At 45.7% G+C, this 27,622-nt stretch overlaps 1 protein-coding gene across 4 annotated transcripts in view; it reads left to right on the plus strand.

Moving 5' to 3' along the window:
* The window catches only part of MYO5B (myosin VB), a 363,462-nt gene that overhangs the window by 251,993 nt on the left and 83,847 nt on the right, over positions 1 to 27,622 (plus strand). For all 4 annotated transcript variants that reach the window (XM_063639552.1, XM_055299641.2, XM_055299651.2 and 1 more), the window contains exons 15-17: positions 2,513 to 2,665; positions 3,562 to 3,659; positions 10,306 to 10,392. In XM_063639552.1, the coding sequence (XP_063495622.1) occupies positions 2,513 to 2,665; positions 3,562 to 3,659; positions 10,306 to 10,392 (338 nt within the window). The remainder of the gene's footprint in view (positions 1 to 2,512; positions 2,666 to 3,561; positions 3,660 to 10,305; positions 10,393 to 27,622) is intronic.

Below are 27,622 nucleotides of genomic sequence, written 5' to 3' on the forward strand. Positions count from 1 at the left end.
CCCTACGAGTCTCAGGAGATGTCGGCTAGAGAAATGTTTCATGGAAGTGTTACCTTATGTATTTAATTGTTGTTGCAAGTACCTCAAAAGTCAAGGCTATATCTAAAGCCCTTTTATATTTCTACTTCCTTGATATTGTGGGTTTAAACGACAAGGCTATATTTATGTATTGAAACAAACTCTGACCTGGGCATCCAGAGGCCGAGGTTCTAGCCCAGGCTCAGCCATTGACTGGCAGCCCTTTGAGAGCTAGTGCTAACTATTGTGCTTGTTGGTGGAGGGAACAGAGGTTGGAGCAGGATTCTGGTAGGTTCTTTCTCCCCAGTCGCCTATATCCTCACCTGCCACATGGAGGTGAAAGTTGACCTTTACATTTGTTCCAGATCTAAAATTCTATGTTGTTTCTTCAGATCAAAAATACAACTTTCTTAAGCATCTGTACTTACGTGATTTAGAAAGATCATACATGTAGGCCGGGCATGGTAGATCACACCTTTAATCCCAGCACTTTGGAAAGCCGAGGCGGGTGGATCACGAGGTCAAGAGATTGAGACCATCCTGGCCAACATGGTGAAACCCCGTCTGTACTAAAAGTACAAAAATTAGCTGGCTGTGGTAGTGCATGCCTGTAGTCCCAGCTACTCGGGACGCTGAGGCAGGAGAATCACTTGAACCTGGGAGGCAGAGTTTGCAGTGAGTCGAGATTACGCCACTGCACTCTAGCCTGGTAACAGAGCAAGACTCCGTTTCAAAAAAAAAAAAAGAAAAGAAAAGAAAGAGTGTTCATGTATATAACCCCTAGTAAAAGTAATAAAACTAGATAATGTCTGAGCCCTATATGCTGGGCACTCTTCTACATGCTCACACGGATTCTCTCATTCAGTTCTCTCCTCAGCCCTTGTTCTCGGGTGGAAGGGAAGTCTCAGCAAGTGTAGAGCTCAGGATTCAACACAGACCTCGGGGAGGGTGAGGGCGTCCCAGGGCACCACAGAGCCTGTGGGAGACACAGACAGGAGTGATGGGTGCTTTGGAAGAGGGTCACGGGAGGGGCAGGGCTCAACCTTGAGAGAGGGACCTCTCAGGATAAGTATAGAAGAGCAAGGGGTGGGGATATTTCAGGTAAGAATAGCACAGTAAGCAAAGGTATAGAGGCAGGAGTAGTGAGCATTGTGCCTATGAGACAGCAATGTGACCAGCTGGATGGTTTTGCAAGGTATTGTCTGAGAGGGGTGAGTGGGATCTGATCAGGGAGCCCTCAGACACTAGACTAGAGAGTTCAGACACAATGGCAGGAGAGGGGAGCCATGCATTTAAGTGGGGGTTAAAGGAAGAGGGTGCAGGGTAGGTGAGAAGGAGCAGAGCCTAGCATCTGAGGCTCTAGCATTTAGCCTCTCTTCTGTTGAGATTGGAAGTGGCTCAGGGTTAGCAACTGGGGCCTGTATGTTCCTTTTCCCTCCCTCCTTTTCCCCCCACCCCTGCAGGAGTGTGGTAAAAGCCTTGTAATACTTTATTCTAGCCCCAGCATTGACTTCCCCAAGGGATGATGGCAGGACTGTGTTCCTGTCAGACTGAACGTCTTGGCTGGGACTCTGTCACCAGCACCTCATCCAAGGCCTGCATCTTCACCTTGTTACAGATGAAGATATTAGCCTCTTATTTAGTATTTATAACAACCCCATATAACAGGCATAGGCTTATCTCTATTCTGATGAGAAAACAGGTATCAGGGAGGTTAACTTGACAAGATGCAATAATGTAGAAAAATAGAACTTAAACATAGGTGTATTAAAGCATAGCCACCTCCTACCACACCACAAGGAAATGAAGTTCTGCCCATCTTTGTAGGTGAAGATTGAGTAAGATTGTATGGGAAAGCAACTTTTTTCCTACCATTTAAAAAATTGAATTGTCATTCATACTTTATAAAATTCACCCTTTTGAAGCACACAATTCACTGGGTTTCAAGATGTTCACCAATTTATGCAGTCATCACCACTATAAGTCTGGGAGTATCTTTATTACTCCAAAAAGAAATCCTGTCCCCCTTAGCAGGCACTCCCTTTCTTCCCTTCTTCCCCTTCCTCTTCCCCTTTCTCCCCCAACCCCTGGCAACCAATAACCTACTTTCTGTTCCCTGGATATTTCATGTAAATGGAATCACACACTATACGATCGTTTGTGTCCGGCTGCTTTCACTTGGTATAATTTTTTCGAGGTGTGTCCATGTTGTGGCATGGATCAGGAGGTCATTTCTTTATATTGAATATATTAGTAATGTTGAATAATCCATTGTATGGAGGTACCACATTTGTTTGTCCATTCGTCAGTTGATATTTGGGTTGTTCCTACCTTGTGGCTCTTGGGAGTAATGCTGCTGTGCACATTGGTTTGTGGGTTTTGGCGTGGACATGTGTTTTCCGTTCTCAGGTATATATTGAAAAGCAGCTTTGAGAGGAAATATGTAAGGTGCAGGAGATGTCACTTTCATCATTCTTCCTGTGATTGTTTCTAGTTCCCACTAGTGGCTGACTTGTTTCATGATGACAAGGACCCTGTTCCTGCCACCACCCCTGGGAAGGGATCATCTTCAAAGATCAACATCCGTTCTGCCAGACCCCCCATGAAAGTCTCCAACAAGGAGCACAAGAAAACCGTTGGCCACCAGGTCAGCCCCAGACCAAAAGCTGTGGGCCGAGGCGCATGTGCAGGGCTGGCCTCTCTGTAGATGAAGGATGGCGGCAGGGTGAGAGGGAAGCCATCACAGCAGCCTTGACATTAGTAGCCTCAGCCACCCAGCTCTATCTTGTGTCCTTAGAAGAAGGAAACTCCAAAACCTTCATTTCAGGGAACTAACAGAGGGAGGAGGGAAGGGGCCGATGGTAGCCTCCATAAGTATGTTAACGCCTGTGGTGGGGCTGTGCCACAGGGCCACAGACACCTAGTGTGGGAGGCAAGAGGGCCTGGAATTTATAGGTTAGAGAGGAGGCTTAAGGAAGCTGTGGATCAGGAGACTAAAAGAAACTTCTCCTGCTGTGGGGTCTCTGTGGCTGTTCTGCCCATTGTGTCTCTGGAGAGAAGAGAAGAGAATGCTTGCCAAGTCCCTGGCAGCCACCACCTAACATTTATTCCTGTGGGTTTGCCATTCTGGACATTTAGTATAACAAATTATTTCCAGGTTGCCCGGGCATCGGGTGTCAGGGCCCCAGGCCCTCAGGTTTAGGAAGAGCAGGCTTCCAGTGCACAGTGACCAAATCTCTCCCACAATATTTGCCCACCTTTCATCTTATTTGATCCACAGCACTGGGAGTTAGGCACATTAGGGGGGCAGTCTCTCCCCCATGTAATTCGAGGAACCCTTAAATAGGAAGGACTTGATTTTGGTCACAGCAAGATAGCAGTGTCAGAGCTGGAATCTTACCCCAGGTCTCTGAAATTTCTTCCATCCTTCTGGATTAATAATATAATAGTAACAATAACTACCACCACCCATATGTGAGTTTTTCTTTATCACACATCCACAACTTGTTAAAAATAACCAAGCACTGGCTTTTGTCTCTCTAGTTCCGTACCTCCCTGCATCTGCTCATGGAGACCCTGAATGCGACGACACCTCACTACGTCCGCTGCATCAAGCCCAACGATGAGAAGCTCCCCTTTCAGTAAGTGCCTGCTGGGCATTAGCCTGTCCAGCCCAGCCTTAGGGGTTCAGGTGGAACAGGGTGGGCCAGGCCTTGCCTGGGGGTCTGTGGCCTTCAGCATGATGACCAACTGGACTTACACTCCCCAGACATCTTACTTGCTGCAGACAGACTGACAGACACTTGCTGAGTGCCATCTGTCTGCTGTCCAGAGGTCTTAAGAGAAAAAACGCCGTTCCCCAATCCCATGCAGCTTATAGTAGTGGTCAGGAATGTGCATGCTTGAATCAAATAGAGAACGTTAAATGTAGCCATGAGTACATCTCATAGTAAGTGTTAAATTCAGACTTGGAAAGATTGCTGGAGTGGTCAGGAAAGGCTTTTCTTGTGTTGAAGAATCAAGACCTCACATGAAGTGTTGGACGATAGGACATGAACGTGGTCCTGTTTCTCACATTCCCCTCTGCTGCCGAGCTTCCAGAATTATCCACATTTGCTCCCCTTTTCCTCACTCAACCTACTCTGATCCAACTTTTGCTTCTACCCTGACCTTGAAACTTTATTCCGGTTCTGTCCATGCTCATGTGGCGGACCTCACCCTAATCTGTAGAACTCTTAATTATCTTTGTACATCTTGGTTTCTACTAAATTCCCGACAAGTGTTTGTGCAAGCCTACTACAGCTTCATTATCCACCTTGCCTTCAGCACATCTGAGACCACACTCTTCATCTCCTGCCACCCCCCAAGAATGGTTCCTCTTTAATTGGTCTTTGTTGTAGTAAGAGGCATAACATTTCCTGATATCTCATCCACCCACCAGACCTGATCTCCCAGACTAGAAGCCTGAGAGTCTCTCTAACCTGCTGTGCAGGGGGAATCCCTGTGATGATGGGTATGTGCTGTCATCTGCCCTATCCAGTGTGGGAGCCGCTTGTCACACGTGGCTATCTAGTGCTTGAAACCTGTCCAGTGTGAGTGAGGAACTGAATTCTGAATTTTATTTCATTTTAATTTATTTTTGATACCCCGAGGTGCTAGTGGCCACCATACAGCATGGTGTTTAACCCTTGATTCTTCTGTCTCCTTCACTTCCCAGTGTCTAACTGATGTCAAAGTCCCATGAAGTCTCCATGCAAGTTCCTCACCCTGGTCTCCCTTTTCTCTTCCTTATTCACCTTTTTCCAGATCCTCTTTTCTTGCCTGAAATACTACCTTAAACCTTTAAAAAACATCCGTTCACTCAGCTCTGCAGTCTCTTCTGCTTTGGGCCTTCACACATGCTATTCCCTCTGGCCAGAGTAGGTGTATTTTTTAATTTTTTAAGCACCTTATTCCTATCTTTCCTCCCCCATGATTTCTGTTTCAGGCCTAGTATAATTTCTTTCTGTGAAATAACTTACTTTGACAATTTTGACTCTCAGACCGAATATCTGAACTGCCTTCTACACTCCTGTCATTTAATAAAGCTTGGCTTCCATTCAGATGGGCTCTGTATGGAAAAGGTTAAGGAGACAGAATGTTACCAGTTTTCTTTGCAGTGAAAGGTTAAGGAGACAGAATGTTACCAGTTTTCTTTGCAGTGTGCTGCTTGCTTGCTCTTCCCTTCCTCTAAATCTCTGAGACATGCTTAGGAATCCCCCCTGGGTGGCTTCTGTTTACCAGCTGACTCCAGAAGAGAAGAGGCTGTTAGAAGCGTAGTGTGTGTGAAAGACTCAGATTCTGTGTGAAGGGCAGAGTGGTGTAAAGGGCCCAGGGGAGAGGAGATGAGGGCTCTATACCAGCTGGGCCAGACCAGCTATGGCCTTGGGCCCTTCCCTTGTCAGAGCATGGCCCTGCTGTGGAACAGATACTCTGCTGGGTCTCCCCTCTCAAATGAGAGAAGACACTGGGGACTTTCTAGTCCTGAGGTCCCACTTTTCCAAGACACTCCCTTACCTTCAGAACCAAAATCTTCCTCCCAATACAAAGAAAAGGTAGGAGGAATACTGACCATGTCATGATACCTGGATTCTAGTTTGAGCTCACTGCTGATCTGGCCAGTCGCAAGCTAGTCTTTTGCTCTCTGTGTCTCATTTCCTTACCTGTTAATTCTGGTGAGGGCCTGGTGTGGTGGCTCATGCCTGTAATGGCAGTGCTTTGAGAGGCCAAGGCAGGAGGATCACTTGAGGCAGAAGTTTGAGAGCGGCCTGGGCAATGTAGCGAGACCCAACCTCTACAAAAAATTTTAAAATTAGCTGGGCATGGTGGTGCATGCCTATAGTCCCAGCTACTCCAAAGGCTGAGGTGAGAGACTTGCTTGAGCCCAGGAGTTTGAGGCTGCAGTGAGCTATGATTGTGTCACTGTACTCCAGTCTGGGTGACAGAGGAGGACTGTCTCTCAAAAAATAAAAGTAAATATCCTGATGAAAGAATCTGAATAGGAATTATTCATGAGAGTGTAAAAATTTATATGATTACAGTTATTAGTTACATCATCCTAGAAGGAAGTTTCTGTGTCTCTCCACCCATTTCTTGTAATCGGAGTTGCTCAGCCTCAGCAGCACTGACATATTGAATCAGAGAATTCTTTGCTGGGGCAAGGGGTGCTGTCCTGTGCATCATAGGATGTTGAGAAGCATCCTTGGCCTCTACCCACTAGATGCTACAAGCGTCCCACCATTGTGACAGCTAAAAATGTTTTTAGACATTGCCAAATGTTCCCTTGGGGACAAAATTGCCTCCAGTTGAGGACTCCTGTCCCACATTAAATGCTTTGATAGCATGACCAATACAAAAGTCTTTTTCCTCTGCTTTCTTCATTCAAGAAACATCTATCATACCTCTTACTAGGCACTGGGCTAGGACAGGTAGAATGACAATAAGACATGTCCCCCATGCTTAAGGAATTGTCTGTCACAAGTAACTGGCAATGCCACAGAAGTGGCTTTCATTGGCTCTGTGAAAGTGCTGACAGGGCAGAGGCAAGAGAGAGATGAATTATCCAGAGCAGCAGTGGCCTGGGGCAGGTGTCATAACCTGGGAATGCTTCGTGGAGGACCCGGTCACTGGTTTTCCGAAGGCCAGCCCAGGTCTTGGAGTCTCAGAGTTCTGAGATGTGACTGCAGGATGCTGCTGAGCCTGGGGAAGCAGGTAGGGAGCTTGCAGCCCATGGAGAAATCAATTCCATGGTGGGCAATTGTGGAGGTAGGGCTCGGTTCTAACACAGTGGGATCCTCTCTTTGCATCCAGCAGGCTCCAGGGTCTGCTAATCCTATTGGGAGAGGAAAGCATGAACTTCAGTTTCAGCACTGTGACCTTCTATATCTTTGGTGATTTTTCTATGTTAATTGTCATTGCTATGGTCCTCCAAGATCTAATAGAAGGAGGGCTGGTTTTCCATTCCTGGTCATCTAATAGTGAATGCAGTGAGGCGGATTGAGAGATGCATTTGACGGTGGGTTTTCTTTACTGTTGGGGAGAGGAAGTACAGAAGGCCAGCTGGCCTCACACATCCCCTTGGGGTATGTGAACAGGGAAAGATGATGGCAATATCTTCTTCGTATAGTGTCTGTTAGCTTTTTCTAAAAGCATTCTTCTTCTTTTTTTTTTTTTTTTTTTTGTAACATGGTCATTACAGCCACCACTGCTTTATAGTTGGGCAGATATGTTGAGCCCTCGTTGAGTAAATGAGGAAAATGAGGTACAGAGAGACTGTGTCTTGCCCAAAGTAACACTACCTGTTAGTGGCAGAGTGGAGGCCACACTGAGTTCTTTGCCCCAGACCACAGGGGAAAGCAGTGTTGCCATCACAGGAGGACAGAACAGGTGTGGCAAAGGGAGGGGATTTGCTGAGCTGGTCATGAAGAGGGAAGAATGTTAAGGCTGAGTTCAAAAACTCTGTGCCGGGTGCCTTCTGGGGACCAGCTCCAGCCACAATGTGTGGAGACTCTTAAGAGAAAACCAATGTCCCCAACCCTGCCCTCAAAAACTCATGCTGTGCTATATGAGAGGAGGGGACCAGCACTCAGTGAGCCATTGCCTGGCCCTTCAACAGGACCGAAATGGGTTGCCAGAGGTCAGGAAGCATGATGTGGGGATACCAGAACAGAGAGGGAGGGGACAGATGGGGAGGAGGAGCAGTACTTTTAAGGAATGACAGGGTTCTCAATGAGCTTCTGCTCATTTTATTAATACCATGAGGAAACAGTAGGAGGTCCTGGAAGAAGAAGGGACCCCCAGCTGGTCCCGTAGCCCACGTGGGACCTAAGGGTCCCAGATGCTCCTGAACACACTGCCATCCCCGGTGTGTGCAATGGGCTGAACTTGACCCTGTGGTCATGCTGAGCAGAGGAAAGAAGCCGGTGGCTGGCCTGGGGAACACGGCTGCTGTGGGCAGGGGCAGAGTGCCTGGGGAGGTGGTCTGCAGACCACAGGATGTCTTTTCCAAAGCACAGGGGCGTCCGCTCTGCCTTCATGATGCAGGGCCTGGCTGACAGCTTTAGCAATGAGAGCCTGTGAGCAGGGGAGCCCGCAGCCCGAAGGCTTCTGATCACTCGCAGTCATGGGCAGCCGAGCAGCTGCTTATGACTGGTCATTGCCGCCCCTGGTGATGAAGACCCCCTTGGATCCTGGAACTGTGCTTCCTCTTGTGGCAGAGCAACCACAGGGGGCATTGGAGCAAGAGGGTGGGCAGGCAGTGAAGTGCTCAGCACATACTCCCTGCTGTCCTGTAAGACCCTCGCACTAAAGGGCTTTTACTCTAGTTAGAAAGATGAAGTCTTCTGAAGGAACTGTTTTGTTCAGAGCTGTGTAAATCAATGTTCCATTGTGCCTCACATGCTTAGTGCCATGGACTGTTGGAGCTGGAGGAGTCAGGAAGATTTTATGGAGAAGCTGGGTGTGGAAAGAAAGTGGGGCTCGGGAGGGCAGAGGGGAGCAATGAAGCCACAGTGAGCACAGCCTGGAGGGGAGAGTGTGGGTCTCATGGGATGAGACCCAGGGCTGATGTGCAACGCAGAGTGTTGCCTGGGGTGAGGTGGCATCTTGCAGTCATCAGTTGCTTGGAAAATGCCCAGTGTTTTCCAGTGCCAAGTACCCCCTGAGCCCAGGCAACCCTAGGGCACCATCTATCAAGCACCGTGTCCCAGAGTGAAAGGAGGAAAAGAAGCATGACTCTTGGCTCCAGCTGAGCTGCAGGACAGTCAGAAGGAAAGGGAGCATTTGTTCCTCATCCCTTCTCATGGAGTGGGGCAGTAATCTTAGCAAATTAAAAATAGTGATTAATTCTAGGGTGCCTTAATTCTTTCTCTATGAAGACTCCCTGCTTACCCTAGACAACGGTGATGTCTTGCTCTCTGCCTTCTTTTTTTTCTTCTTACTGGTGTTTTTTTTTTTTTTTGAGACAGAGTCTCGCTCTGTCGCCCAGGCTGCAGTACAGTGGCGCGATCTCGGCTCACTGCAACCTCTGCCTCCTAGATTCACGCCATTCTCCTGCCTCAGCTTCCCGAGTAGCTGGGACTACAGGCGCCTGCCACCATGCCCGGCTAATTTTTTACATTTTTAGTAGAGACGGGGTTTCACCGTGTTAGCCAGGATGGTCTCAATCTCCTGACCTCGTGATCCACCCATCTCAGCCTCCCAAAGTACTGGGATTACAGGCGTGAGCCACGGCATCCGGCCCTTCTTATTAGTTTTTATGATTTGTGTTTAACAACCTCAGACAATTGCTCTCTGGCTTCTTTTGGTATTTTCACCATGTTTGTTACATACTGTCTTGTATAATCTTTCCTCTTCAAGCGGGGATACTCAGAAAGCTCACACAGCATCTGGCTTTTTATTCTACAGTGCCATACTCAATATATGTGTAAAAACATACTGGGTTTGGAGTGCTAGCCTTAGCTTTGTAGGACATGTAAGTGGTTGAAAATGGTGCACATATCTCTGAAGACTGGAAAGTAATCTGTAATAATGTAAATGAAGTTCATCTACATGATTCTTAACTGAACAGCTGTTGTGATCATAGCTAACAACATACACAACGTATGTGCCCTATGCAGTGCTAGGCACGGTTCCACCTGCTTTCAGGGACCATTACATTTAAGCTTCACACTAACCTGATAAAATAGGTACTGCTGTTTTCCCCCATTATATGGATGAGGGTACTGAGGCCCAAGGGGACCTGAAGTGACTTGCCCCAAAGTAGACACCCAGCTGGTAAGTGACCATGTCATGATTGAAACCCAGATCTCCCTAGTCTAAAACTCACCTTGTAATGTTTGAGCCAAATAATGGTGCTAAGCGCGTATGCTTGGGACAGTGAGTGAAGATGCATGCCCATGTGGATGCAAACAGTAAGAGCAGGCTCTGGAGAGGAGCAGGAATGATGAGTCTTGGCGGGTGGGGAGGGTTCAGGTGGGCAAAGAAGAAGGGTATCCCAGGTGATAATAAGAATGTGCACAAAAGCCTCAGGCACAGAACAGAAGATGCTGAGATGGCTCAGGTGCATGCACATTGGTGTCTTTTAGTCTATGCCTAATCCCTGACTTGAGCTCAAGGGTGCCTGATGAGCTGTAACTCAGTGGCAGCAGGTACTTCACATGCTGCAGGAAAAGATTCTTTTTTGTGTCTTTTTTGTAAATGTGGCCACTCATCTCTTGTCTTGCTTTTTTTTTTTTCCTCCTTTGGCAGCTTTGACCCAAAGAGAGCAGTGCAGCAACTCAGAGCCTGCGGGGTGTTGGAGACTATTCGAATCAGTGCAGCTGGCTACCCATCCAGGTAACTAACGTGCCCACCAGCTGCCTCCTGGGGCTGCCCTAGAGCAGCCAGAGTTTGGTTCCCCAGGGAGCCCTCTTGTGTACAGTCAGCCAGAAACAGATCCTTCAAAATGGTTCCCAAACACTGAGGCCCAAGCAGGATGCTGATGGAAATGAGACTCTCACATTAGCCTGAAAAATTGGGAAGGTTAGCAGTCACATCCTCTTGGCCGCTTTTCTCTTAAGTCCTTTTCAGATTTCAGATTTTTGGCATTGATCTAAGTGATGAGCTGGCTAGAGTTGCAAAGAGGATTTCCCCTTCTCTCAACTCCTACCTTGTCCCCTTTACCATTCCCCCACCTTTTGTAACAGTGGGAAAATGTACGTATTTACCATCTTAACTACTTTTTAATTTTTTTCAATAGGTTTTTTGGGGGAACAAGTGGTGTTTGGTTACATGAATAATTTCTTCAGTGGTGATTTCTGAGATTTTGGTGCATCCATCACCCAAGCAGTATACACTGTACCCAATGTGTAGTCTTTTATCCCTCACCATCACCCCCCTTCCCCCCAAGTCCTCAAAGTCCACTGTATCATTCTTATGCCTTTGCGTCCTCATAGCTTAGCTCCCAGTTATGAGTGAGAACGTACAATGTTTTGTTTTCCATTCCTGAGTTACTTCACTTAGAATAATGGTCTCTAACTCCATCCAGGTTGCTGTGAATGCCATTATTTTGTTCCTTTTTATGGCTGAGTAGTACTTCATATATCCATACCACATTTTCTTTATCCACTCATTGACTGGGCATGTGGGCTGGTTCCATATTTTTGCAATTGCAAATTCTGCTACTATAAACATGCATGTGCCGTTTCATATAACGACTTCTTTACCTCTGGGTAGATACCTAATAGTGGGAGTACAGTGGCATGATCTGGGCTCACTGCAACCTCTGCCTTCTGTGTTCAAGTGATTCTTCTGCCTTAGCCTCCTGTGTATCTGGGACTACAGGTGTGCACCACCATGTCCGGCTACTTTTTGTATTTTTAGTAAAGACGGAGTTTCACCATGTTGGCCAGGCTAGCCTCAAACTCCTGACCTCAGGTGATCCACCTGTCTCAGCTTCCCAAAGTGCTGGGATGACAGGCGTAAGCCACCATGCCCAGCCCAAATGGTAGATCTACTCTTAGTTCTTTAAGGAATAATCACACTGTTTTCCATAGCAGTTGTTCTAGTTTACATTCCCACCAGCAGTGTAAAAACATTCCCTTTTCACCACATCCATGCCAACATCTATTTTTTGATTTTTTAGTTATGGCCATTCTTGCAGGAGTACGGTGGTATCCCCTTGTGGTTTTGATTTGCATTTCCCTGATAATTGGTGATGTCGAGCATTTTTTCACATGTTTGTTGGCCATTTGTGTATCTTCTTTTGGGAATTGTTTTCTCATGTCCTTAGCCCACTTTTTGATGGGATTGTTTTATTTTTTCTTGCAACTTTGAGTTCCTTGTAGATTCTGGACATTAGTCCTTTGTTGGATGTATAGATTGAAAAGATTTTCTCCCACTCCGTGGGTTGTCTGTTTACTCTGGTGATTATTTCTTTTGCTGTGCAGAAGTTTTTTAGTTTAAGTCCCATCTATTTATCTTTGTTTTCATTGTGTTTGCTTTTGGGTTCTTGGTCATGAAGTCGTTGCCTAAGCCAATGTCTAGAAGGGTTTTCCCAATGTTACCTTCTAGAGTTTTTATGGTTTCAGGTCTTAGATTTAAGTCTTTGACCCATCTTGAGTTGATTTTTGTATAGAGTAAGAGATGAGGATCCAATTTCATTCTTCTACATGTGGCTAGCCAATTATCCCAGCCCCATTTATCAAAAAGAGTGTCCTTTCCCCACTTTTTGTTTTTGCTTTGTCAAAGATCAGTTGACTGTCAGTATTTGGCCTTATTTCTGGGTTCTCAGTTCTGTTCCATTGGTCTATATGCCCGTTTTTATACCAATATCATGCTGTTTTGGTGACTATGGCCTTACAGTACAGTTTGAAGTTGGGTAATGTATTGTGTCCAGATTTGGGTTTTGTTTTGTTTTGTTTTGTTTTTGCTAGTCTTGCTTTGGCAATGCAGGCTCTTTTTTGGTTTCATATGAATTTTTGGATTTTTTTTTTTTTTTTAGTTCTGTGAAGAAATATGGTAGTATTTTGATGAAGATTGCACTGAATTTGTAGATTGCTTTTGGCAGTATGATCATTTTCACAATATTGATTCTACCCATCCATGAGCGTGGGATGTGTTTCCATTTGTTTGTGTCATCTATGATTTCTTTCAGCAAAGTTTTGTTGTTTTCCTTGTAGAGGTCTTTCATCTCCTTGGTTACCATCTTAGCCACTTTTAAGTGTACAGTTTAGTGGTATTAAGTACATTCCTTTTTTTGTGCTACCATTACCATCCTCCATCTCTAGAACTCTTTTCATCTTGCAAAACTGAAATTGCGCCATTAGCAATATTTCCCTATTCTCTCTCCCCCAGTCCCTAGCAGCCACCTTTCTACTTTCTGTAAATCTGGTGATTCCAGGAACCTCATATAAGTGGAATAATACAGTATTTGTCCTTTTGTGAGTGGCTTATTTCAGTTAGTATACCTTCAAGCTTCATCCATGTTGAAGCATGTGTCAGAACTTTCTTCCTTGTTAAGGCTGAGTAATATTCCATTGTATGGATATACCCCATTTTGCTTATCCATTCATTCCTCAATAGACTCCTTTAACTTTTAAGTATAGAATGAAATCTGTGGTGGGAAAATAAAGTTTCTTTGAGTTAAAAAATAACTATCATGCTCTGATTTGCCTTGCGGATAAGCCACTGAACCAGTCCAGAGCTTGTTGGAGCTATGCCAACACTGGATGCCCTTGGACACTTGTCTGAAATAGGGGTGAAGGGTGGCTGGTGACCCCACTAGCTCTTGTGAATCACACTGCCTACCAGCGTCATGTAGACCAAACATCTGCCATTAATTGGAGCTGAGCTGAACAGTGTAGCAGCCTAGAGCCTGTCCCACTGGGACCTTCTGTCCTAACAACTCGCTCGTATCAGAAGGTGGAAGGAACCAGAAGTGGGAATGAAGGGATGTGATATGGGTCTCCGCTCCTCCCTGTCTTCTCTCCACCTGGCACTTTCCCACTCTAGTGGAGGAACCATTTCATATGCAGTGGTTAATTACCCATAAACAACATAACCACAAACAATTCCTAAATGTTTGGCCTGAGAAGGAAGCTGCTGATGGAATTAGGAATTTACATTTGACCTGGAAAGTACAAGAGCTGTCAGTAATCTGCAACACCCGGGCAGCTTTTCAAAACCCAGCGGGTCCCAGCATTGTTCAGGATGAACCGCTCTAGCTAGGTTGAAGGCTGTTGTTATTTTCTTTTCAACCACATCTGTCCCTGCTTAGAAAAAAGGACAGAGAGTGTCCTGGGGCTGCCTCTCATTTTTTGACCTTAGGGTCTGAACACAAATAGCTAACAACTCTGTTAATGAGGTGGGCCAAGCTTGTCAACTTAGATGAAGGCCTGGGTACTCCTTTTCCCAGTCTGCCTTACAGTCTCCTACATCGGCCTTTTGATCGAAGGGATGGGGCTCAGGCAACGGGTGCAGTAGTTCAGTTTTGAGTTCAAACCACTAGTCTGACAAATTAGACTGCCTTTCACTGCCTGCTTACAAGCCCAGGGTTCAGATCAGATATATCTTCATCCAATTTAAGAACTAGAAGAGGACCTTAGGGAGCTGTGGAGCTACTTGTTTTCAAACCATCTTCCACGGGCAGCTGGCTGCACTACTGCTCCTGGCTCTTGTATCTGCCAGGATTCCAGGAGAGGACACACCTACAGAACACATTTCCTTATCCACTGTTTCTAAGAACTGTGCACTGCAACCCATTTATGGGTTAGGATATCAATTCAATGGGTTGTGTCAATGAAAAGAGTCAAACTATAGAATATTTGAAGAGATTTCTTCTGAGCCAAATATGAGTGACCAATGGCCCATGACACAGCCCTCAGGAGATCCTGAGAACATGTGTGCAAGGTGGTCAGGCCACAACTTGGTTTGATACATTTTAGAGAGACCTGAAACATCACTCAACACATGTAAGATATACAATGGTTTGGTTCAGACAAGTGGGACAACCGGAAGGTGGGGGCTTCTAGGTCAGAGGCGTATTCAAAGATTTTCTGATTGGCAATTGGTTGGGATATTATCAATAGAAAGGACTGTCTGGGTTATGATAAAGGGTGGTGGAGACCAAGGTTTTATCTTGCAGATGAACTCTCCAGGTATCAGGCTTCAGAGAGAATAGATTATAAACGTTTCTTATCAGATTTAGAGTCTGTTCTATTTGTAATTCCAAAGGGAGGAGGGTATAATGAGGCATGTCCAGCTCCCCATTCCCAGCATGGCCTGAACTAGTGTTTTAGGTTAACTTTGGAATGACCTTGGCTGCGAGGAGGGATCCATTCAGATAGTTGGGGCTTTAGAATTTTATTTTTGTTTTACAGTTGTGACCAATACACTGTTTTTGTTTTTTTCATGAAATAACTTGGGGTGGAAAATGGGAGAGGGCAATTTGTGGGAGAAGGGACATTGTGGCATGGTCATAGTTCAGTGTTATCTATAGGGATGGGTGCATCAGGATGTAAAGCGCATGTTTACAAGTGAGGCACAGACAAGGAAGTGAACTGCTCAAGATTACCAACCTGGTTGGTGGTTGAGTTAGGCCTAGACCTGCCATTCCTCTGCCCCAAGCTATGTTGTTGCTGCTGCCAAGCATCTTACTGCTTGTGTGCAGGAAGTATTACCATCCCAGCAAAGGTTTATCAGACGAGGAAGGGGTGAAGCAGGATCCTAAGAGACTGCCCTCTGGGGCTGGCTCCAAACCTGAGACTCAGTGCAAAACTCCCTCCTCTTTCCAGTTTGTGGGAGTCCAGACTTCAGAACTGTGGCCTGCCAGAGAGCTGAAAGAGCCTGGTAGTTGAATTCTTGGACTTTGGAGTCAGGCCTGGATTCAGTTACTGACTCCCACACTTCTTGGCTGGGTGACCTTGGAGAAGTAAATTAATCTCAATGAGCCTGGGTTTCCTTATCCTTAAAGAGAATGATCATACTCACTTGGTAGGTTGTTGTAAGGAATTAGATAATGTATCTAGAGTTCTCAGCCAGCACTGGACACTTGAGCATTTAGTAAGATATTTATTACTTATTGGAATATGAACAAGAAGCTACCTCCCTATGGGTGTAACTATCTGGGTAGACTGTATCTATCTCAGAACTTTCTGGTGGTGTTTTTGTGAAATCCCAACATGTGTGGCCACCTGAAAAGAGCATTATGAAATTCCCAGACCTCTTCAAGCAATTAGAAAGCTCAGTTTAAAAAACATGTAAAGAAGTCTGTCAAAACAGACGGGAGCTAAATGTCCCATGTTAAACTGTTGAGGATCACTGTGCAAGAAAAATAGGAATTGCAGGTCCTCACAATCATCCCGTGCTGTACAGTGCAGAGGTCTGGAGGCGAGCAGAGAGACCCAAGGTGCTCATGGAGGACTTGTCAGGTAGGAGGTGTGAACATTAGGACCATGTCAAGCAGGGGAGAGGAAACAAGGGAAGCATGTGACAATGAGATATTCTAAGGCAGGTGGAGCCTTTGGGACCCCTCTCAGTATATAACGGGCCACCGATTTCACAAAGAACTTTTTTTTTTTAATTAATTTTTTTTGCACACAAAACAATAAACATTTTCTAAAAATACATACAAACAAAAAGATGCATATCAAACATATTAGGAAGGTTGCACATGGGATGACGGGGAATAGAAATGGGGAGTGGGAATTAAAGAAAATAAATGAGAGAGGGATTTTATATGGATCAATGATAATGACTCAATCCTCTATTTGACAAAGAAGAAGGAGAAGGAAGAGGAAGAAAAAGAAAGTGGGATAAAGGATCAGAAAGGGAGGAAAATAGAAAAAATTAGAGTATGACTCCAGGGTAGACCTGTTTTGTTGTCACTGGGTTGGTTGGTTGGTTTGTCTGTTGTTGATCACTTCGGGCTAGGAGTTCGAGACCAGCCTGGCCAACATGGCGAAACATATGAAAAATACAAAGAAATTTTTAACAGAATGAATTGTTCAGTAATAGAACAACAGACCTCACAGGATGTTGCTTCAAGGGTTTCTCCTTGGAGAACGTTAGGGAGGAGCTAGAAGTTGGTTCTGATGTGGTTAACCATAGACCATGCTCAGGCAGAGGTCTATACACATCTCTGCCACCTCTGATTCACTGGCTGAGCTAGCTTGAAGCCTCACTGTGTGAAATCAGAGTGACAGTGTGTGTCGCCCACACTCCTACTGGTCTTGCTGTCTCCATGCAAAATGGTCTGTTTTAGAGGGGGAAGCCAGTGGGGAGAAGGTTTTGCTTCCAGGGGCTCACATGGGCTCTATGTACAATGAGAACAGTTTCTGGCCTTTGTGATGTCCTTCTCTCCTGGGAGTCTTTCTCTTCCACATCTCGTCCTGCACTGAGCATCTAGCCCTGTGCTGCTTCCTGGGAGGGAATGAAAGATGCAAGTCGTGGGCCCTGCCCAGCAGGAGCTCACAGTCTCAGGGAAGTGATATGAGATTGAAACAGAACAACATATAACCAGATGCAAGGTTGTAGTGCAAGTGCAGGAGGAGCTGCAGCTTCACTGAGGAGTTGAGACTTGAGCTGGGCCTTGAAGGGTGGAGAGACTGCCTGCCAGGGAGCAACACTGATGCCTGGTGCTAGGAGCCACAGTAAGTTACAGAGGGCTTCTCTGGCCGCTCACTGCCCTGTTCCTACTGCTTATTCCTCTAGTTGTAGCATGCTGGGAGACCAGGTGTGATTTTGCCTCATCCAGGCAACCTCATTTTTAGCAGCTAGAAGAATGCATTTCCCCAAAGTCTTTAGACCCATGTGGAAAATGGATTCTCCTACTGTTCATTCCACCTCGCTGCGAATCAGAGCTGCCAGCAGAGTCAAGATGCCCACAACCCCTGGCCTCTTAAGGGGCAGCTGATAGCTGTCTTTTACTGCTATTCTAATTGTTTTGGACTTTTTTCTAGCAGATACTTGCAAGTGCATTTGTACCATTTCTTTTTGTAATTACAGGTATTGTGGAAATTGTAGGGAAGGAAGGAATGACTGTATTTCTGGTATCACAGCAACTGTTCTCTAATTCTGTGAATTAAATGTGTGGACTTAGATTTAGAATGCTGCCTTCCATATCCTCCTGGCATTTGCCATCTTAGCAGGCTTTGCTAAAGGGTCAAAGAGAGGATTCCCTCCCCAAACTGCTATTTGAAATGTTAACTTTTGGAAAGAGGCACTGTGTTTTGTGTCACTTTTGTTAGTACTGTATTGAGCTGCAGTCGAATCATCCTCACCATTTAATCCAGAGCCTAATCCTTTTCCTCTCACCACAAGCAAGCCACAGCATGTAGGATGGCATTTACTTTGAGGATGAGTGGTGAGAGGGTGGGAAGCTATTACACCTGTAATATTTCGACTCAGCACCATTGCTTAATCTTCTCCATCTGCCAATCATGGTAGCAATTCGGAGTGATGTCACTGATTAAAATAATAATGCTACCTAACTGCTTAATCCAGGAGATTGTATATGCCTACTATATCTGGGGATAAAGCAAGTGAGGTTTAGTGGATACTGTGTGCCCAACAAGGTGTTAGCTACTGAAGGAAATATACAAGCGTAATGTGTGCTAGCTTCAGTGTGGAGTTGAGCAGTTATTTTGTTGATCTGACTTTAGGAGACCTTCATGGGACCAGAGGGACCTGAGTTGGGTGCTGGATAAATTGGGAGTTTTCTACAAAAATTCAGCTCTTTGGCTGCTGAAAACTCAACACAGCGAAGTGATTCAGCTCATGTTAGCTTGTCAAGTAACTATACAACTTTGCACAGCTGTTTCCAAAAGAAACTTCAATGGCCCTCTTTGATTAAGGGAATTACAATTTATGCCATCTCCAACAATTCTTGTGTGGAAGCAGCCAGAGTGAGGGAGATGGCAAAGGAAAAGAAAATGTGTCATCCCAGGACTGCAGAAGCCTGTGATGAATTATACACAGGGCTGCTCCCAAGAGCCCGAGCAGAGGGCTTTTTCAGCAGAGTTCCTGCGTCCAGCCTCCCGATGCCCTGGAAGAATTCTTACCCCCCTTCCCCAAATTAATACATGCCGGTTGCCACCAAAACCCACCAAGCCAGAGAGCAGGAATGCAGCATTGCAGGACAGCAGTGGCTGCCGGGTGTTCCTCAGCCTGCCCTCGGGCTTCCCTATACCTGTCTATTTTTATCCTCCCTGAGAATTACGGCTCTCTGTGAGTCTGATTTAAAATGAAAATGTATCACTCAATTTGAAATGCTGTGCAGTGACTAAGAAATATGTCCATTGTTATGCACATAAAGCCCTGTGATAAATGCACTGCCCAGGAAGAGAGGCTTGTCCACCCGTCACCCAGCTCCTGGGTCTCGTGCCTGTGCAGTCATCTGTCTCCCTCTCCAGAGAGTCAGCAGTTTTGTGTCCTGGAGAAATTGTGAAGCAAATACTGCTTACCCCGAAAACTGTGTGTGTGGCGGGGGGACTACTTGAATGTACAATGTTGATGTTAAAAAACAAAAAACAACAACAACAAAAAACTCTGCATGAACTTGAATTCTCCTCCACATCCTCCCACCTTCACTTCATAAAAGTGGCGCTTTCTGAAAAGACTTCTACTTCTTCCCCAACTTCCTTCTCCCCAATCCTGTAAAGAGTAAATAGCATGAGATTGGAGAACTAGAGGGAAGCTTTAGAAGTGGCCTGCTTCCTCTCCCTATTTAATCATGGTTGAATTTAAAACAGACGCACAGTTACTTCCCTTGCTATTAAACATCCCACAGAGGAAGAATAATACAGAACTGATTTTGAAGTGATATGAGTCATTATCTCAGGATCTCACAGCCTTTGGGTCTGGCTCTTTTGCCTGAGATCTGTCTTCATTCCTTTGGACTGGAGCCTGACCCAGGGGTTTTCACGCAAGGCTGCACGTCAGTCATGAGGACATACTCAGCAGTCTCAGAAGCTGGGCCCCCTCAGACCTATTAAGTCAGAGCCTGAGACTGAGCCCTGAACATATGCATTTTGACAAGTTTCCCCAGGTGATTTAAAAATGCATCCTGCCTTAAAATTATTACCCTGAAGGCATGTGTTGGCCCCTGGGTAAACTACAAGCCACTTCGTCACATCCAGGCAGTGTTAGGATGGATTGGGTTTTCCTGTGTCCTCGCTTTGTGTCTCAGCTCCAACTCGGAGCCAGTGGGGAGGAATTGTGTTTCCTTCCCTCTGCAACAAAGTTCTTCAGGCTTCGGTTCTAGGGCCACTAATGGGGCTGAGCCTGTGTTCCCCTAGGAGGCCCAGGACATAGTTAGGGGATAAAGGGAAAGGCAAACATGGAGTGTTTCTGATGGTGTGAGTGCTGGGTGAGCACCTGACAGTCTTTGCACTAGGAACCCCTCCGTGAGTTTCAGAGCTGAAAAATCGTATGTATTACTTTATAAAGGCCACCCACAAACCTCTTATGTTTTCATCATGTTATCTTTTCAAAATTTAGATATAATTTTTCCACTCTAAAATTCACCCCTTTAAAGTATGCAATTTCAGTTATTTTCATTATATACAGAGTTATACAACCATCACCACTGTCTAATTTCAGAATGTTTTTATCACCCCAAAAGGAAACCCTGTGCCCATTAATAGTCCCTGCTCCCAGCCCCTGGCAAGTGCTAACCTACTTTCTATTTCTATAGATTTGCCCAGTTTGGATTTTTCATATAAATGGAATCATATAATACGTGTCCTTTTGTGTCTGGCTGTTTTCTGTCAGGGCTGTTTTCAAGATGTATCCATGCGCAGCATCCATCAGTAGTTTATTCCTTTATATTGCTGAATATTATTTCATCAGATAGATGCTGCACATTCTATATTATCTGTTCATCAGTGGATGGATGTTTAGTTGTTTCTACTTTTGGGGAAGTAAGAATGCTGCTATGAACACTTGTGTACATGTTTTTGTGTAGACACATTTTTTCTCTTGAGGGTATACCTTGGAGTGGAATTGTTGTGTCATATGGTAACACCCTCCTCTTCTGAGGATCTTCCATATTGTTTTCCACAGTGACTGTACCATTTTGCATTCTTACCAGCACTGTGCATGCCCTAGGGTTCCCGTTTCTATGCATTCTCATCAACATTTGTTCTTGTCTGTCCTTTTCATTATAGCCATTCTGGTGGGTGTGAAGAGGTATCTTGTGATTTTGATTGGCGTTTTCCTGATGACTAATGATGTTGAGCATCTTTCATGTGCTTGGCCATTTGTACATCTTCTTTGGAGAACTGTCTATTGATCTCCTTTGCCCATTTTTTTTTATTGGATTACTTGTTGAGTTATAGGAGTTCTTTTTATATATTAAGAATATGAGAACCTTATAAGACATACGACTTGCAAATATTTTCTTCCATTCTGTGAACCATCTTTTCAATTCCTTAATAGCATTCTTTGAAGCACAAAAGCTTTTAATTTTGAAGAAATCTGTTTATTTCTTTGGTTGTGCATTAGGTGTCATTGCATTAAGTTGTGCATTGCCTAACCCAAGGTCACAAAGACTAACATCTATGTTTTCTTCCAAGAGTTTTACTGTTTTAGGACTTTGATCCATTTTGAGTTAATTTATGTGTAAGATGTGAAGTAAAAGCCCAGTCTCATTCTTTTGTATGCGTTTATCCATTTGTCCCAGGACCATTTGTTGAAAGGATCACATTGATCATTGAGAAAGGCAAGGTAGACAGTGACAACTTCATTTAAGGGATAAAGAAATATACCTGAGAAAAGTTAAGTAATCTGATCAAGTCCTCCAGATAGAAAAGGGTAGAGCCACCATACTGCATGTCCACAGGTTAAGGATGCCTGTTCCTGTGAGCCTTTGAAAAGGTGTCCCTCTCTTCTCTGATTTTGGCCTCTTATGTCCCTTTAGAAATTTTGTCCATCCTTAGTACACTTCCAAGGGAAACTCTTGTATCCAGCATCATCTATTTCTCTGCTGATTTGTTCCTTCAAAAAGGAAAAGAAGTGTATGTTGCTTGGTGGCATAATGAAGATTATCCATGTCTCAATATCCAGAGAGAGCCTGTTGGTCCTGGTAGGTATGCCTCACAGCATGGCCAAACAATTCTGCCCCACAAATTGCTGTTGGTTTCCATGTGAGACCTTGTAGGGAACAAAGTCCCACTGAGGCTCATAGGTTCCTGTAAGGCTGTTTAACTAGAAAAGAAGCATACCTCTTGCATTCCACCTCCATGTGACCAGGAATCCTCCATCTAGGTTGCATGATGGTATAGTGGAGTACCTAAAAGGTTGGGTTGACCCACCTAATTCTGACCGGAAGAGCCCTGAGGGATTCTTTACCATTTTCTAAGGGAAACTTAGGTTACCCATCAGGACATCTTTAGGGATTCTTTTTGTGGACTGATGTCATAGAAGTTGTGTGACTTACAGCCTTATGCCGTGGTCTTACTGGAGGGACTCTAGGGTTCGTCTGATCCAGCCAGTCCCCTCATGAGGAAACATGCCCGAGGGAGAAGCAGCACAAAGTGCTGTAACTCTGCAGCTCCATACCATCTGTCCACATTGGTCCACTGGGGCCCTTGCAAGCAGGCATTTTGTTCTGCAGAATATTTGCACGTGCAGATGGTTAAATCCGGTGTTAGGCTCTGTATGGGAGCTCCGTTAGCCAAACAACATCCCAAAGCTACTGTGCTTCCTGCACCATTCTTAGCAGCCGTGTTACCACTCCCTGCCTTGAGCCTGAGGAGCTCATTACAAGGAAACATCTTTCCAGACTGGTGGGTTCTGCTGAATGCCTGTCCTGGCTCATCCCATATAGGCCTTTGTTACTGTCTCTGATCTCTCCCTCTTCCTACCAGGAAGCAGTCACAGGTCCTGAGCTTCTCCCATACACCCCGTTGTGACTCCTTGACCCTGTCAGGGCGCCTGCTCCCCAGCAAGCTAGAGGTGCTCCAGGTGAAGAAGGCCTTGATTCTGGAGGAAGCATGCCACTGAAGTCCAGAATGCTCAGCCAGGCCCCTGACAAGCAAGTCAGAATCCAGGGAGAGCAGGGCTGAGTAAGAATTATGTTCCTGGAGTCACTAGACTTGGGATGAGGGCTCTTCTCCCACCATTAATGTGGAATGGAATGGAAGAGCAGCCAAGCCAGGATTGGGTGACTGGGTTAAAAGACGCCTCCTGGCCAGTGAGCCACAGAGCCACACCGAGTGGGGAAAGGCGTCTCCATGGCCATCTGATGAGGGTGGGGGTCGTGCTGTGGAGGCGATGGAAGTTGAGAAGGTGTCCTGTTCTTCTGGAGTAAACGTTTTACAAACCATGTTCTGGATTAAATGTTTTACAAACATTTGGGAGCATTTTTGATGTCTCAGTGAATGGGGTCGGGGATAATGATCCAAAGATGCTGCGTGGTGTTAGGACTGTCCCACACCCAAGGGTGCTGCCCCAAAGCCAGTAGCACCCTCTGTGAGAAACACTGGTAGAAAAGGTTTAACGTGTTAAATGGTCAGGAGAATACCCATTTTTAAAACTGTAATTGGAAACTGAATATAAAGACACCATGACAATAGGTGCTGTAAGGGTTAAACGTGGATCAGAGAGAGACTTGAAGGAGGTGCAAGTCTCGCAGAGGAGCTGCCTCTGCACGAACATATCCACAACACGAAGTGGAATGCTCTCTGTCCCACAGTGGACTCGGGAATAGCTGAAATGCTGCGAGAGGGGGAGATTCCGTCATGGCAGCCTCAAGAAACCCTGGACAGCCCGTGGTCTTCATGAGTGGGCTGTTCCAGCTTTAGGTGATTGCAGTGAACACACACCCAAAGGTCCCCACCAAATCAGAAAGCCCCTTTGAAAAGTTCTATTTTTGGAAAAAGAATCACAAATTCTCTTGAGCTTTACTTCGAAGATTTTCCTCTTAAAGGTGAGGGAGCCTTTCTTGTGAGAGTTTTATCTCTGAGGGTTTTCTCACAGAAATCCACAGAAAGGAGAATTCACATTTGATTCTGGGTCCTTCGGGGAGTGACATCTTTACAGCCCTTATGCCCAGACCCCATAGTGGGTACCAACCTCTCTTGGTCCCTCCTGAGGGTGTCCCCACCCTCACGGCCACAAAGCGATGGTGGTGCTTCTCAATGGATGGTTTGCCTTCACACAGGAGCTGGCATCTCCTTTCCCCTCAGCTTCTTTGCACACTTTGTCTGTGGTACAGCTGTGCGTGAAGGACACCTTTGTAAGAAAAGGGGAAGGGAGTGGCTTAGGCAGGAAACAAGAGAATTCTGGTCTTTGGAAGCTTTGGAGCTCTCCATACGCCCCATCTCCTGAACTCCCTGGCTACTCTTTAAAGCCCTGTGGTGCTTGTATGAGGTGGGTGATGTTCTCTCCACTGTACAGGTAAGGGAGGGAAGGCATCTAGGCTGGGACTGGCCCCAGTCACACTGCTGGCCGGCATCAGAGCCAGGCTTCTGTCCTTCTGTTCTCCAGGCTCGTCCTGTACTGGCCTTGATGTCTTTGCAGCCACAGCTCCTCACTCTAGTAATTTCCTTGAGTTATGGATCTGTCAGCAGTAAGAGGTTTTCAAATTAGAAGCATTTAAGGTTTTTAGCCCAGCTAAATGATGCTTTAATTATTTCCCCAGTGAAATTGCAAACTCTTAAGGAGAACTAAAACAAGTGTGTACGCAAATAACCATGGTGCATAATGTGGGCAATGCCCTCAGACACATGGAAGGAAAGGGCAGGGCAGCTTTAAAAGGGGAGCCTGCACCTGAGCGGGTGGGTCAGCAAAGCTGAAAGAGCTAAAGATGGATGGTGAGCATAGGGACCAAGGGGACTCGGACTCTGTGAGGCCCTTTTTCATATGGTTTCTTCCACCTGATTCTTACCCAAATCCATCTTACCCCAAGAGAAGTGTCTATATTTAAAACTTGGGGGCCAAGACAGGAAGAGCCTGGGAGAAATTCAGCCATGCTGGCATGTGTTAAAACGCACATCGGATGGGCAGTTTGTCGGCTCTGGCTCTCTTTTCCCCAGGCTTCCTGCATTAAGTTGTTCAAGTATGGGTCAGGGCTTAGGAGTGTTCTGGATATTTGCTGTACATGATAAAATAATTAAAACAGCATATAGCTAGGCAAATAAACTTAAATGTTTCCATTTTTAAAGCATCCTGTTAATCAGTGACTCAATGGGTTTGGTTCACAGTCTTTCCACTACTAGAGGGACAGGAAATAGTTTCTGCTCAATGAGCAAAGGGCAGAGCAGCCCTTTCCCAGGCCATAAGACAGAGGCCTCAGTGCTCTAAGTGCCCTGCACCCTTCCTTCTGAAGGGAATCCACATGGACCTGATGAGCAGGGCCTTGTGAAGACTCATGAGCTCTGAGCAGAATACGGGCTCTTGTTCCCTTGTGCCACTACGTGCGTGACAGATGGGACCAATTAAAGAGGGAACGGGCATAGAGACAAAGTAGGTTAGTGGTTGCCAGGATCTGTGAAGAGGGGAGAATAGGGCAGAATAGGGTGTGATAGTTGCCCAACTTTGCAAATATGCTAACAATTATTGTACACTCCAAAGGGCTATATTTTACAGTATGTGAGTTATAGCTCAAACTTAATTTTATAATGGTAAGGAGCCATTTTACATAGAGAAAAAAAAGGAAAAGGGAGAGATGTCATTTTGTTATTTGCTCTTATACTCACCCCTTCTCTGAGACCCATGGCTGTGTTAGACATCTTCCACCAGACCAGGAAAAGTGTTTGCAAAGGAGCAATGAGGAGGGGGAAAGATAAGGAGCTCAGCCTCCATTTTCCTTCTCATCCCAGGCTGCTGGGAGGGACAAGGCCTCCTAGGAACCCAAGGGCCGCAATGCTGGAAGATCTGGAGCTCTAAGAGAACTTGCTCCAGAGCACGGTGTGCCCCTACTGCCCACCATGTTGCAGCTGAATCCAAAGCTGTATGTGATACTCCACAGTGCTTGTTTCTTTTTCTTTTTTTTTCTTTTTTTTTTTTTTGAGACAAAGTCTCTGTCACCCAGGCTGGAGTGCAGTGGCATGATCTCAGCTCACTGCAGCCTCCACCTCCCGGGTTCAAGTGATTCTCCTGCCTCAGCCTCCTGAGTAGCTGGGACTACAGGCATCCACCACCATGCCCAGCTAATTTTTGTACTTTTTGTAGAGACAGGGTTTCACTATGTTGGCCAGGCTGGTCTTGAACTCCTGACCTCAAGTGATCCACCCACCTCAGTCTCCCAAAGTGCTGGGATTACAGGTGTGAGCCACCACACCTGGCCAAACTTTTACCTTGTTTCTTTGGACAACATTTTTAAAGGGCCCTCTTAAAAGGCAGAAGTGCTCTAGGAGAAGGGATACAATCCACTTACTCTCTTTTAATATCTCCAAATAGTGAGTTTACCTGAGTATGAGATGGGAGAGTTCCCTGGCCCCCCTTCACAGGGTGTGCTACGGGGGTGTGGCTCTCTGTTTGCTGCTGTAAGCTCAAACCCCTTATGGAATGGGGAGCAGGCAGAAGGGCAGGTGCAGGAACCGGGGCAAGCCCTTTAGAGCTCTAGCCCCACAGCAGCATCTAGGGGTGGGAGCCTGCGACTCCTGAAGCCCCAATGTCACAGTGCTGTTTTAGCTCTGCCATTAAGTGTTAACCAGCTCAGTGCCCACTTGGTACCCGGGCTCTTGTCCAGGGTCCTAGAAGAATCGGGTCACACATGGACTTGAAGGATGGTTGCTGGGGGGTGGTTATTGAGTGGTGGAGGTGGCTCGTAGCGAGATGGATGGGGAGCTGGAAGCGGGGGATAGAGTGGGAAGATGATCTTCCCCTGGAGTTTGGCCATCCAGTGGCTGAACTCCTCTCCCACCACCCCCAGGTGAACTCCTGTCAGTGTTCAGATGCTCTTTCTCTTCTCTCTTTCTGTCGTGCTATTCTGCCATTGATCTGCTTGTCTCTTTGTCTCCTTATCTGCCTTTGGAGCCTGGGGTTTGGAGTTTATATGGGTATAGGATAGGGGGTGTGGTGAGCCAAAAGGCAACTTTTTGGTCGCAAAAACAGGAATGCCCGTCCTCATTTAGGGCCACGGGTATCCAGGCTTGAGGGTAGGGCCTTTGCCAGGGAACTGTCATCTTCTGTCCAGTATTTCCCTGTCTCCTGTCCATATCAGGTAGTTGGACAGTTATATAAATTACTTCCACCTGAGGGGTATGGACAGCACATGCCTCAGAAGAAGAGAGTGGGTGGGGGGCTGCCTGTACACCTCCACTGAGGACACAGAGAAAGTGGGGATAGGCTGGACTGACCTTCACTGGGATGTAGAGTGAAAATTCAAAGTCTCCTTAGAGTAGGGATTGTGCTGAGTCACTACATGACTATATGAAGAAGTTGTTGAATACCTCCCAAAAATTGAAAGAAGAATCAGTTTCAGGAGAATGAGCATATGTATGAATCGAGACCACCTTAATGAGAAAGGGACAGACCCTACCTGGAAATAGCAGATTTGCTCATCGGAAAGACTGCATTTGTTTAAGTAGAGATCATTTCAGAGGCCAAGGGGAAAACTTAAGGCTTTCTTTAAAGATTCCCCTCCCACACAGACCAAAACAGCACTCACCTACATAGGTAGGGGTGTTGTAAATGCTCTTAATTATGTGAATTGCTGGACATTTTCTTTACAGTGGGCCTGTATTACTCTAATAATCAGAAAAAAATCACAAGCAAAATCTACTTTGGGGAGAAAAATGGTTCCTTCTATACTGATTAAAACATAAATCATGTTATCTCTCCAGGGGTTAGGATACAGCCACTTGTTATTTGTTAATGTACATATTTCTGCATTTAAAAAGCTGTTTACAATGAGCAGTATTCTATAAGAAAACCAACATTTGAAAATAAAGCTGTGCTCCAGGTAAGGCTCCTGCTTCTGAGGAGTGGAGCACTGCATGCTTGGGCAGTATATTAGACTGTTCTCATGCTGCTAATAAAGACATTATCGAGACTGGGTAATTTATAAAGAAAAGGAGCTTTAATGGACTCACAGTTCCACATGGCTGGAGAGGACTCACAATCATGGCGGAAGACAAAG

The sequence above is a fragment of the Symphalangus syndactylus genome, chromosome 1, assembly GCF_028878055.3.
Source record: "Symphalangus syndactylus isolate Jambi chromosome 1, NHGRI_mSymSyn1-v2.1_pri, whole genome shotgun sequence".
Lineage (NCBI taxonomy): Eukaryota > Metazoa > Chordata > Mammalia > Primates > Hylobatidae > Symphalangus > Symphalangus syndactylus.